The following is a 12,403-nucleotide window of genomic DNA, read 5'->3' on the forward strand; positions in this document are numbered from 1 at the left end:
AAAAATACAAGTATTTTTTAATTATCACCATCATATATATGCATGTTTTTTTATAAAAAGAATAAATAATATAACAAATTTATAAAAATATAATATAAAAAATATATTTACAAATAAATAAATAACATATATATGTATTATATATATATATATATATTTATAAATATATAATATACATCGGATTGAATCTTCTCGAATCGGATAAGAGGTGATCCAAATTTGGTCCAGTTTCTAATTAGATCATATTATCCAATCTAAAGATCTGAACAGGGGTGATCCGAATTCGACCAAATAGATTTACTTTGGTAGGGAGTTAACAAAGACCGTTTGGGGGTTCAAATCCTTGAAATATTTTAATTAAAATTTTTTAGAAAATAAATTTACTTCAAATAAAAGAAAATGTTAAAATATAAATAATTATTATGCAAAACCAAGAAAACACATATTCAAATGAGACAAAAATAAGGTAAAATAAAGACAAAGAAGAAACCGAATACACACAAATTTATATGGTTCGGTTTATAACCTACATCCACAGGCAAAGGAGTAGAAATCCACTAGAGAACAACAATGGAGATTACATAGTTGTGCAAAACCTCTCTCACAAAAACCCTTAATCCCAATACACCAAATCTCTCTCACTCCACTTCTCCTCAAAACCCAAACAACATAACATATCATATTCAAATTGGATCCAAAATCTGAATATGAATTAGATTTTCACCACAAACCACTATGAAAACTTGCCTTCAGATTTTTGTCAACTTGATTCGGAATGAGTCATGAAATGGGTTACAATAAAGAATTCAAGGCACAAATACAACAATAATATTATTAAATAATATTATGCATATTTAATATACAATATATATTTAATGTAAATAATGTTTAATATATATAATCGAGGCCAGGCCAAGGTGGGGACTTGACTTCACTCACCATCACTGCTCCCACCCCCAAACGAGGATCCCTATTAATCCCCATCCCCGACCTGATGGGGTCAAGGAGGCCAAGCACCAGCTAGGATGGGGGAAAATTGCCATCCCTAACCTTAAGGATCAAAATCAAATGCCCACTAAACCAAGGTTCAAAATATCAGCCTGTATGGTGACTCACTTCCCCTTTTTTTTTTTTTTTGAGAAGTATGGACAGGTCTATTGCAGAATTCTGATTTCCACTGCAGATCTATAACATTTGGAAAGGTCAATTACCCCCACCCTATGCACCAATGCCCACCCGTGGATTGGCATCAATTCCAAGCTGGCACCTACTCTAACTGTACTTTAGACCTATGAATTCCAACGCTGGGCTGAACTGTCATTCTCCTTTTTTTTTTTCCAATCTGGTTCAGAGGAGTCGGTTTAAGGCCCCTCTACCCCATAAACCAGGATCTGACCAGAAACTCCCCCTGTAGGGGCATATTGGGAAGCCCCCAATACGATGTGTGTTAGCCGATATGCCCCAATACGTTGCGACTTTTTGATCCTTGCACTAAACATGAAAAGAATTTTATTTATATGTGAAAATCCCTAAAGAGGCGCTCTTCTTATCCCTTCAACATTCACTTGGTCTGGGTACCTGATTTTCTTTCATCTTGTTATCAAAATGATTGTACTCTGCACATACTTTGGTCCTTGCCTTATAGGCGTAAAAAAAACAAACAAACAAACAAACAAACAAACTTCTCATAAGATAATAATACAACATAAGACAAAAAGTTCTGGATATACAAATCAATGAATGGAAAAATTACATCTCTTGGATTCTGTTGGTTGGGGAAATTAATTGTGAGTCTACTTTAAGCCAAGATTTATCTTGATGTTATTAATTATTCATCTGCCAACTCAGGATGTTGAGCATAAAAACTTCTACCATTCCATGGAGTAGGCTGAAAAGATGAATTTTAGCATCTCCTGAAGTTTGCTTTACCTCAAGGTTACGTCTTATTTGCCTACAAGAACATAAGAAATGAACAATGATAAGTATGGAGAAATTTTTCTAGAAATTAAATAATCACAGAGCACTACGTTGGTGAATACTTAGTATGGGATGTTAGATAACACCTTAACACTCCACAATATCTAGAAAAGTAACTCCACTAATTCTACAACAATACAACATGAGTTGTTACCTTTTTAAGATACTTTTTGTGAAGTTTTATTGCTCCATTGCATGCTTTTCTGGCATCCAAGTTTCCACTTATGTCATTCAATATCTGAGAGGAAAAAGGCCAACGTGTGAAATGATAGAAATGGTGCAGATAAAGCAATCTACTATTTTTAATTTTTACAGTTTTCAAAATTCCAGAACTTCAAGAGCCAGCAAGACATGACTGGAACTTTCATATCATCTTTCAGGCAAAGCAGTCCTCTTAATTCCTTTTTTTAAATCAAAGATAATGGCATGAGAACTCTCAGACCATTTTACAGTAGCAAAGATGCATCACCCTCAATTGCAAAACACAACTCAGAAATGCAAGCTTTTGCCTCATGAACGGTAAAAGAGAAGTATCTGAAGCATTGCACTTTATTATATCATGATCCTTACCTTTACAACGTCATCAAGACCCCGTGCTTCTGCTAGTAGCTTTGAACTCTTGTCTTTCAAGACGCTAGCAACAAGAAAAACTGAAATAGGAGGAGCTTCCGCATTCTTTCCTCCACATTTCATATTATCCCTCTCAAACTTCCCAAATTGGTTAATTGGCTTCACTTTTCCTTTAGATTCCTCACCTTTTTCACTTGCTGAATCTAGAGGCTCTTCATACATTGTGAATAGATCAGGATCATACTCCAGGGCCCACATCATCTATACAAGGTTTTAATACCATATGTCAAGGCTTTACTGGAAAGAAAACTATCAAAATCCAAGGATTGAACCAGAATGTGTCCTAATAGCAAGCACATAAAAGTAAAGAAAGATACAGAAATGCATTTATATCCATCCAGGGTCCATTTCACCTACTTGAGGTTTAAATATCAGGTTCATGGCTACCTGAAATGAAGTATACAAACTCTAGAAACCACAGAACAAATGTGACCACATTTGGTTATAAACCAATGTTGTCTGACTCAGACCAGATGTAAAATTGTTTTGGTCACTGGGTCACAGGTTGAACAGTTCAACTGTCGAGTTTGACAATTCAACTCGCTCAAATAAAAAAAAAGTGCAAAAAAGAATGAAAAAATAGAGATTGTTTCCAATTGATCTTTTAAATCTATTTATTGGCTGGTTATCTGTCAAAGCCATTTTACATCAAAATAAGCTCAAAACAATAAATATTAGAGGCTTAACACCTATTATCACATGTATTTAAGTTTGATCAAGTCACCATTTCTAAGAACTGAGCAAACCAAAAACCACGTTGGGTGCTAGTTTCTGGTTTGAATGGTCTGAGCATCTGGTCTGGTCCAAGTTTTATACCAGTATAAGGGAGATAAGAAAAAAAAAGGGAAAAAATGCACATACACATGCAGATTGAGATTTATATGTACATTGACAATGTTGATGGGGAAGGGTGTTGGTGCTGGAGGGTGGAGAAATACCTCCCAAAGGTACAATGAATCACCAAATGAGAATTCACGACGGAACAAGACCATAAGCATACGGAATGCAAATAAATAGTCACCTCCGCCCAGTGTCTCTGTACTCCAAGGTCATAACACAATTTTTCTTGTTACTTTTAATTTTAAGTAAAGAATCATAAAAGGATCTGCAAATCAGATACAATCCACTGTGCCTCATCTTAAAAAGAACTAAAAGAAATGACAAATCAATTAAGGCATAACCCTGATTATAATCAGAATATATATAGAAAACATAAGTGGGAATGACTTGACTACTTGTTCAACATTGATCAAATTTATAAGTATTATTGGAAAAAAAAGATGCGACTAGGGAGAAGAGTATTTCTTGGTGGATAAATGAGAGAGATTAGTTTGAGATGGAAGAGAACTCTAGAACCCTAATGAAATAAAATTGAAAAGAGTGCTATACCCTCATGTTAGGGAGCATATCATCACTATCAGTTGTACTTCTCTCCTTTATTAATAAATTTTCTTTTTTATTTATTACCAAAAAAATATCCTCATATTTGGTAAATCATAGAAGTGGGGAAAATTAGCACATATTGGAATGCACAGTAATAGGTCAAATGGAGATTAAATATACGCTAATAGGTGGACCCAAGTTGACTGAGGATAACCAACAGTCAAACAGAATAGCCTATGAATAACCACCCTTCTAAGGTGCTGATCAAGCCAATTTTGATAGTTATTGTTAGAAATTGAATTTTGAAGGCTGCTCTCTAGGGAATCCAGGAACCTTCAGTTAGGATGAAGTGGGGTTTGAATAGGAAAGTGGTATAATTAGATTGGGAAATGTTTGCTCAGTGGCTTCAGCAGTTCGAACCAGAGGAAGAAGAAGAAGAAGAAGAAGAAGAAGAAGAAGAGGAACATTCGAATCTGATTGCTAAACCCTGCCAGTCGACCATAATATGAATTAGCCTCTAATTAGTTGTACAAATACTAAACTGCCCCCACTTAAGTATGGGACAGGAAGTCTCTATTAAAACTGCCACATAAGCACATAACTTAATGGAAATAAAATGACTAATCTACCCTTATTCGGCTAGCTCTAACACTCCCCCTCAAGCTGGAGAATATATGTCATATAATCCTAGCTTGTTACATATATAGTTCACTCTCCCTGAGCTTATGCCTTCTATAAACAAATCTGCCCATTGACCACCTGAGTCCACATGTTCTGTGCTTATCTCTCTAGTAAGGACCTTCTCCCTCACAAAGTGGCAATCAATCTCGATGTGCTTTGTTCTCTCATGAAAAACAGGGTTAGATGAGATGTGGAGTGCAGCTTGATTGTCACAGTACAATTTCATAGGTCTATCCATGGAGAACCCAATTTCTTGTAGGAGATTCCTCAACCATACTAATTCACATGTAGTGTGTGCCATGGCTCTATATTTGGCTTCAGCACTACTCCTTGCCACAACCGTCTGCTTCTTACTTTTCCATGTCACGAGATTTCCTCCAAGAAATGTGTAGTAACCAGTAGTGGATCTTCTATCAGACACAGAGCCTACCCAATCTGCATCTGTATACCCAATTACCTCAAGTCCTCCTCCTGGTTTGTACAATAACCCACGACCTGGAGCTCCCTTCAGGTACCTTACAATTCTAAGAACTGCATCCCAGTGAGGTATCCGAGGGTTCTGCATAAATTGGCTCACCACATTGATTGCAAAGGAGATGTCTGGTCTCGTGATAGTCAAATAGTTCAGCTTCCCCACTAACAATCTGTATCTTCCAGGATCATCAAATATTTCCCCTGTATCACTACTCAACTTAGCATTTGGCTCCATGGGAGTTTCAGCCAGTTTTGCACCTAACAGTCCTGTTTCATCCGGCAGATCAAGAACATATTTTCTTTGGCACAAGTTTACACCTTGTTCTGATCTAGCAACTTCTATACCCAAGAAATACTTCAAAGTCCCAAGGTCTTTTGTTTGAAAATGGTTTTGTAGAAAGACCTTTAGTTTATCAATCCCCAATTTGTCACAGTCATTTATGACAATATCATCCACATAGACCACTAATAAAATCTTTCCGGCTTCTGAATCATAGCTGAACACTGAGTGGTCAACCTGACATTGTTTCATTCCAAAATTCTTCACCACTTCACTAAACTTCCCAAACCAAGCATGAGGCAATTGTTTCAATCCATAAATTGCCTTTCTCAATCTGCATACCTTACCATCCTCCCCCTGAGCAACAAACCCAGGTGGTTGCTCCATATATACCTCCTCCATAAGGTCACCATGAAGGAATGCATTTTTAATGTCAAGTTAAAACAAGGGCCAATCATTACATAACTGCCAGGGAAATTAAGACACGGACAGAGCCAGTCTTAGCCACTGGAGAGAAGGTCCCCATATAGTCTACCCCATACAACTATGAATAACCTGTAGTAACATGTTTGGCCTTCAGACTCTCCATACTACCATCCGGCAAGTATTTAATAGTATACACCCATTTACAACCCACAACATGCTTACTAAGAGTAAGAGTAGTGAGCTCCCACGTTTGAGTATGCTGAAGGGCCGAGAGTTCCTCCTCCATTGCCTGTCGCCACCTAGGTGAGGTAAGAGCCTCCTGGACATTCTTAGGTATAGAAATAGATGACAACAGTGAAACAAACTAGTGATGTGAAGCGGAAAGGCGAGAGACTAAAACAAAATTGGAAATGGAATGGAGGGTACAACTACATTTACCTTTCTGTAAAGCAATGGGAAGATCAAGTCCTGAAGGTTTTGGGACAGGAGCAACAACGGGATCCACAAACGAGGTAGAAGTTGGAGGAGCCGATGTTTGTCGATGAGTATACACGTGCCGGATTGATGGTCATTCAGTAGGGATTTGAACTAGAGGAGGTGAAGGGTTAGCCCCAACTGGAACAATCGGAACGGGATCACGGACTAGAAGAGGAAGAGGAAGCAAAGGTGGAGATATCGATACTTCAGGTCACGAGAAGGGGACAAACTCAAAAAAGGTGACATCATGATAGATATAACATTTCTGAGTAATGGGATTGTAACACTTATACTCCTTCTGGATCCGAGAGTAGCCAAGAAAGACACACTTAATAGAGCATGCATCCAGCTTGTCTATCCCATGACTCAAATGGTGAACAAAGCACACACAGCCAAAGACGCGGGGTGTTAATGGAAAGGGAGGGAAGGTGGGGAACAAAATAGGAAAGGGAGACCAACCATGAAGAACGAAGGAGGGCATCCAATTAATAAGGAAACAAGTAGTAAGTACAGCATCACTCCAAAATCGTTTAGGAACACTCATATGATGAAGAATAGACTGAGCAGTTTCAAGGAGATGATGGTTCTTTCATTTGGCCACCCCATTTTGCTGAGGAGTGGATGCACATGAAGTTTGATGAATGATTTCATGCTGCTCTAAATACTATTGAAAGGAAGTAAGAAAATATTCACGACCGTTATCTAAACGACGAACTTCGATTGGAACACCAAATTGTGTACATATTTCAGCATGGGATTTTTGAAAAATGGAAAATAATTCACTCCTTTCTTTCATTAAATAAATCCATGTCATCCTTGAACAATCATCAATAAAAGTGACAAAATACTTATAACCATTATAAGACTATTTTAATCGGGCCCCAAACATCTGAATGAACCAAAGCAAAAGGACTCAACATACGACTTTCAACTCTAGGACTGAAGGGAACACGACGATGTTTCCCATACTGACATGACTCACACTATAAAGACAACAAATGACTCAAAGACGGAACCGGTATCTTGAGTGCCTTGAGAGATGGATGTCCTTGTCGACAATGCCACTGTAGAGGAGTGAGTGAAGTTTGAAGTGCAATTGACAATCCACCACCGTCAAAGTAATAGAATCCAACAGCCTCATGCCCCCCACCAATCTTCTTTCCCGTCTTGAGATCCTGAAAAACACAAAAGGAAGGGAAAAATGTAATAGAGCAATTAAGAGTCTTGGTTAATTTACTAACAAACATAAGATTGAATGGAAACTTAGGGACATATAGAACAAATGATAAAGAAAGAGAAGCCGTGTCAACATTACCAACACCACAGATGGGAGAAGAGGAACCGTTGGCAAGGGTAATAGTTTGAGATGTGGAAGTTTCAGAGAGGGAAGAGAACACACCTGGAGTCCTGGTCATGTGATCAGAGGCTCTAGAGTCAATAATCCAGGGGGAGGGTTTGGATGGCAGACAAGCTATACCTGAGTGGGCAAGGGTGGCAATAGTATGTTGTGAAGTAGTCTGGAGGAACCTCTCATACTCATCACACAGTACACTCACCATCTCCTTCCCATAAACAAATGTAAATGTGGAAGGAGTTAGATCTGCCTATTGGTTATTACTGACATCAACCCCACCAGCTACTGCATGATTGGCCCATGTAGGAGGGCCATGGAGATTATAACAGAAATTCACCGAATGTCCGTCCCTGCCACAATGGGTACACTTCCTTGTAGAGTTACTTCTTCCTTTACCATGGCCTCCCCCTGAGTCACGACCACCACCATGGCCAAATACGGAACCACCACGACCTCCTCGGGAGGCATGTCCTCCCCCTTTAGTACCACATCCACCTCCTCTGGCTATCACAAATGCTGATCTGTCAAACTGTGTGGGATTCTCTGTAGGTCCCAAAGAAATCCTACGAATCCGTGTAAACACTTCCTCAAGTGTAGGAAGAGTAGAGCCCCCTAATATTTGGGCCCTAACTGGTTCATATTCTGATTTCAACCCCACTAAGAACCTAGTGACATCTAGTTGTTCCCTCTGTTGTTGCTGAACCTTAGCATCTAGAGTGGGGATGATAGACATTGAGTTCATTTCTGAGGTTCTTCATACTAGCATAGTACTCTTCTAGGGTTTTATTCCCTTATTGTAGATTGAAATACTCTTGATAGAGCTAATATACCCTTGTAGTATTATCCTGCCCAGAATAAAGCTTCTTGGCATGTTCCCATATGTCCTTAGCTGTATCTAAGAACATAAAGTTGGCACTTAATAGAGCTAATATACCCTTGTAGTATTATCCTGCCCAGAATAAAGCTTCTTGGCATGTTCCCATATGTCCTTAGCTGTATCTAAGAACATAAAGTTGGCACTTATTTTGGGTTCCATACTATTCCATAACCATGTCATGATTTGGGCATCTTCTTGTTCCCAATCATCAAGCTCTGGAGAGTCAGTTGATGGTTTATCTTCCTTTATGTGTTTCACCTTCCTCTTTGTCTTGAGGAAAATTTCCACTGGCTTGGCCCATGGCACATAATTCTCACCATTAAGTTTAATGTAAGTCATCTACACACCCAAATAGTCGGAGGGGATCATCACTTGCTTTTTGATCACTAGAACCATCTCCCATTGCTGCCATTATGTCCCCCCACTGCTATCTCTAATACTGAACTCTCAGTCACCAACTAAATACTACAACAGCCAAGGCAACACTACGGCAGTCTCTAAACTCAGATGACAGGTTCACAACATGTCACAATCAATCACCACTATGCACAAGCTGGCATTCAAATTAAGAACAATTCAGACAGCACCAACAAGGCCGAAAATTGATGTAAGCAATTCAGCCATTCCTTCCAGCCCCCCCCCCCCAAAAAAAATAAAGAAAACACAACTTTTGTTCTTGTTCACACCACTACTGATTACACAGAGCCATAAATCACCACTACAGTAATTCAGCAATTCACTAACCACATACAAGCCCTCTTGAGGCTGCTCAATAAAGGGAGAGCATCACAAGCATCACCACACAACCATATCTGTCCCACATGGTACAGGTCTATCTGACCTTTTTTTTTTCAAAGGTCACTACCAGTCCAAAGACATCAACTACTACCATTGAAGTAACCCTTACACCATTCGGTCACTGTAAACACAGCCTGTTCTTGGACCTTTTGCCAAGAACCAAGGCTACAAAGAACCTAGTTCTTTAGGTGCTGATCAGTCCGAGCAGATTTTTGAGGGTTTCCAACCCAGAAACACCAACAGCACAAAAAAAAGGATAATCAACCTTGATGGAGAGCTTCAGTCGACCATCAACTTATTTCTGGAGTTATTCTCTTTGAAAGGCAATCAAGTACTGAGCAGAGAAAGACAGGCCAAAGTGTTCTCAGACCTAGGTCAAGTCTGTGTTCTCCATTTGCAGTCCAGAAAGAGGAAAAAGGAAGTCACGAACAGAGAGGAGCAGCAGTCACGAGCAGAGATTTAAAGAGCAATGTCCTGCTCTGATACCATGTTTGCTCAGTGGCTTCAGCAGTTCGAACCAGAGGAAGAAGAAGAAGAAGAAGAAAGGGAGTAGTCGAATCTGATTGCTAAACCCTATCAGTCAACCATAATATGAATTAGCCTCTAATTAGTTGTACAAAGACTAAACTGCCCCCACTTAAATATGGGACAAGAAATCTCTATTAAAACTGCCACATAAAAACATAACTTAACAGAAATAAAATGACTAATCTACCCTTATTCGGCTAGCTCTAATAGGAAATAATCTTCATGGTTACCTAGAGGCTGTACAGTATATGGAAGATACACCCCTATTTCTCTCAGTCTAAACATCCCATTGACTTGGGATACCCTTCTAAGTTGTTTGTTGGCCAGTTCCTTGTCCTTGAAAAATTCTTTAGCTACTTTTTGTATATGAAACTTTACTTTTCATTTAATAAAGGGAAAAATTCCCATTAGTACCCTGTACTTTGGGCCTAATGCCACTTTGGTCCCCAAACTTTAAAACATGACAATTCAGTACCCGAACTTTCAAAATGTGCCAGTCCAGTACCTGTCGTTAACCAGCCATTAAGTGGCATTTAAAAAGGTACAAATGCCCTTCGAGTGTCATCTAATTCTCTTTATCAACCATCCAAACAATGACAAAAAATGAACAGTTCCAAATCCTTGCCTCTTCTATTCAAGAAAGTTGGGTCACCAGAATGCCCACTGAGACGTAACCCCAACTTTCTTGAATAGAAGAGACAAGGATTTGGGACTGTTCATTTTTTATCAATGTTTGGATGGTTGATAAAGAAAATTAGATGACACTCGAAGGGCATTTGTCTTTTCAAATGCCACTTAATGGCCGGTTAACGGATTAGTAATCTACCCCTGAAGAACCTTTTTCCTTCCTTGTTCAATGTCTCTTTGTACAAAAATGAGTTTGTTTCCTTTTTTTTCTCCCCTCTTGAAAATCCATTGGCACCAAAATGGGATTTTGGCCTTCATAGAGGCTTGAGGGATGGGGAAGTTGAGAGTTTCACCAGCTTATTGAGTCTTCTTAATAAAGTCTGTTTGGACTCTTATCAACCAGATAAACGAATTTGGTCCCCATAGCCCAAAGGGTCTTTCTCTTGCGCTTTTTTTATAGGTCCCTTTGTCAGCCCCCATTTCATCAGTCTTCCCGGGTGAAGGAAGTTTGGTGCAGATCCATTCCCCCTAATGTAATGGATTTTTGCTGGGAGGTGTATCATGGAAAAATAAACACTTTGGTTAATCTACAAAAGAGAAGACCTTTACTTTGCATCTCACTCAACTGGTGTATTCTTTGCAGATCCCATGGTGAAGACTATTACCACTTACTAATTTATTGTTCTTTTACTGCAAAGTTATGGGATTGACTCTTCTTGTTGTTTGGTGCAGGTAGAACATGCCAGCAGAAGTAAGCTTGCTCTTCGATCCTTCTACCTTTCCGTGGCAGCCAAGAAGAGGGAGGTTAATGTGGAGATGTACAAGAGCAACACTGATCTGGGCTGTTTGGGAAGAAAGGAATGCCAGAGTGTTTCAAAAGAAGGAGAGAAACCTACAAGAGCTGAAGGAGTGCATTTTGAATAGGGCGGTTCAGTGGTTAAAACCTGCGGAGCTTTTCCACCTTTTCTCCTTTAGTGATTTATGGAGGAATTGGGCTGTAGTGGAAAGTAGTAACTCTCCAAAGCCTAGAGTAAGCATGAGCTGGGTACCTCCTCCTACAAGTGTGCTGAAGCAGAATTTTGATGGTAGTAGTCAAGGTAATCCAGGTCCTTCTGAGTTGGGAGGGGTTTTCAGGAATGAGACTGGAAATGTGGTGCTGCTCTACTCAGGTCCTTTAGGATATGGCGACTCCACTATGGTGGAGCTGTTGGCTGCAATTCAAGGTGTACAGTTTGCAAATCAGCTAGGAGTGGCAGAATTGTTAATCAAGGGTGACTCCAAGGTGGTAATGGGCTGGCTACAGAATCCAGAATCTGTAGTGTGGTGTTATAAATACGAAATTAGGAGGTTTGAATGGCTAACAAGGAACTTGGCTCTAAGAATACAATGGGTCAGGAGAACAGCTAATGCTATGGCAGATTATTTAGCCAAGAGAGGGGCAACAAGGGATCATTTATACTGGGCACAACTGTAGTTTGTTTTTGTTCTTGCTAAGGAGAGTACACAGCTCGCACCTCTCCAAGAAAAACTTGTATCAGCATTCTACTTAAAACATTAATAAATCAATTTATTTATCAAAAAAACGGATTTGTTAACAGCAGGTACAGGGTTTGGCACGTTTTGAAAGTTCAGGTACTGAATTGTCATGTTTTAAAGTTTGTGGACCAATGTGGCACTAGGCCCAAAGTACAGGGTACTAATCGGGAATTTTCCCTTTAATAAATTACTTGCTATTTATTATGAGTGTGGATCTGCTCCTCACAACACATCCCATCCACAGATCGGGAACATCTCCTGTACTTGTGTGTTGTTATTCATGGGGAGATGTTCCCAATACACAGTGAGATATGCTGCGAGGAGCAGATCCCAATTCATTTATTATAAATCAACT

At 39.2% G+C, this 12,403-nt stretch overlaps 1 protein-coding gene across 4 annotated transcripts in view; it reads right to left on the reverse strand.

Moving 5' to 3' along the window:
* Positions 1-1,546: 1,546 nt before the first annotated feature.
* LOC148878182 (rab GTPase-activating protein 22-like) overlaps positions 1,547-12,403 on the reverse strand; it is an 86,002-nt gene continuing 75,145 nt past the window's right edge. For all 4 annotated transcript variants that reach the window (XM_088950442.1, XM_088950462.1, XM_088950452.1 and 1 more), the window contains 4 exons: positions 3,546-3,643; positions 2,548-2,808; positions 2,132-2,215; positions 1,547-1,951 (listed from right to left, as the gene is read on the reverse strand). In XM_088950442.1, coding sequence (XP_088806568.1) covers positions 1,937-1,951; positions 2,132-2,215; positions 2,548-2,808; positions 3,546-3,643 — 458 coding nt within the window. In that variant the 3' untranslated portion in view covers positions 1,547-1,936. The remainder of the gene's footprint in view (positions 1,952-2,131; positions 2,216-2,547; positions 2,809-3,545; positions 3,644-12,403) is intronic.

This window comes from Nelumbo lutea, chromosome 1, assembly GCF_056320005.1.
Source record: "Nelumbo lutea isolate HS-2025 chromosome 1, American lotus-T2T, whole genome shotgun sequence".
Lineage (NCBI taxonomy): Eukaryota > Viridiplantae > Streptophyta > Magnoliopsida > Proteales > Nelumbonaceae > Nelumbo > Nelumbo lutea.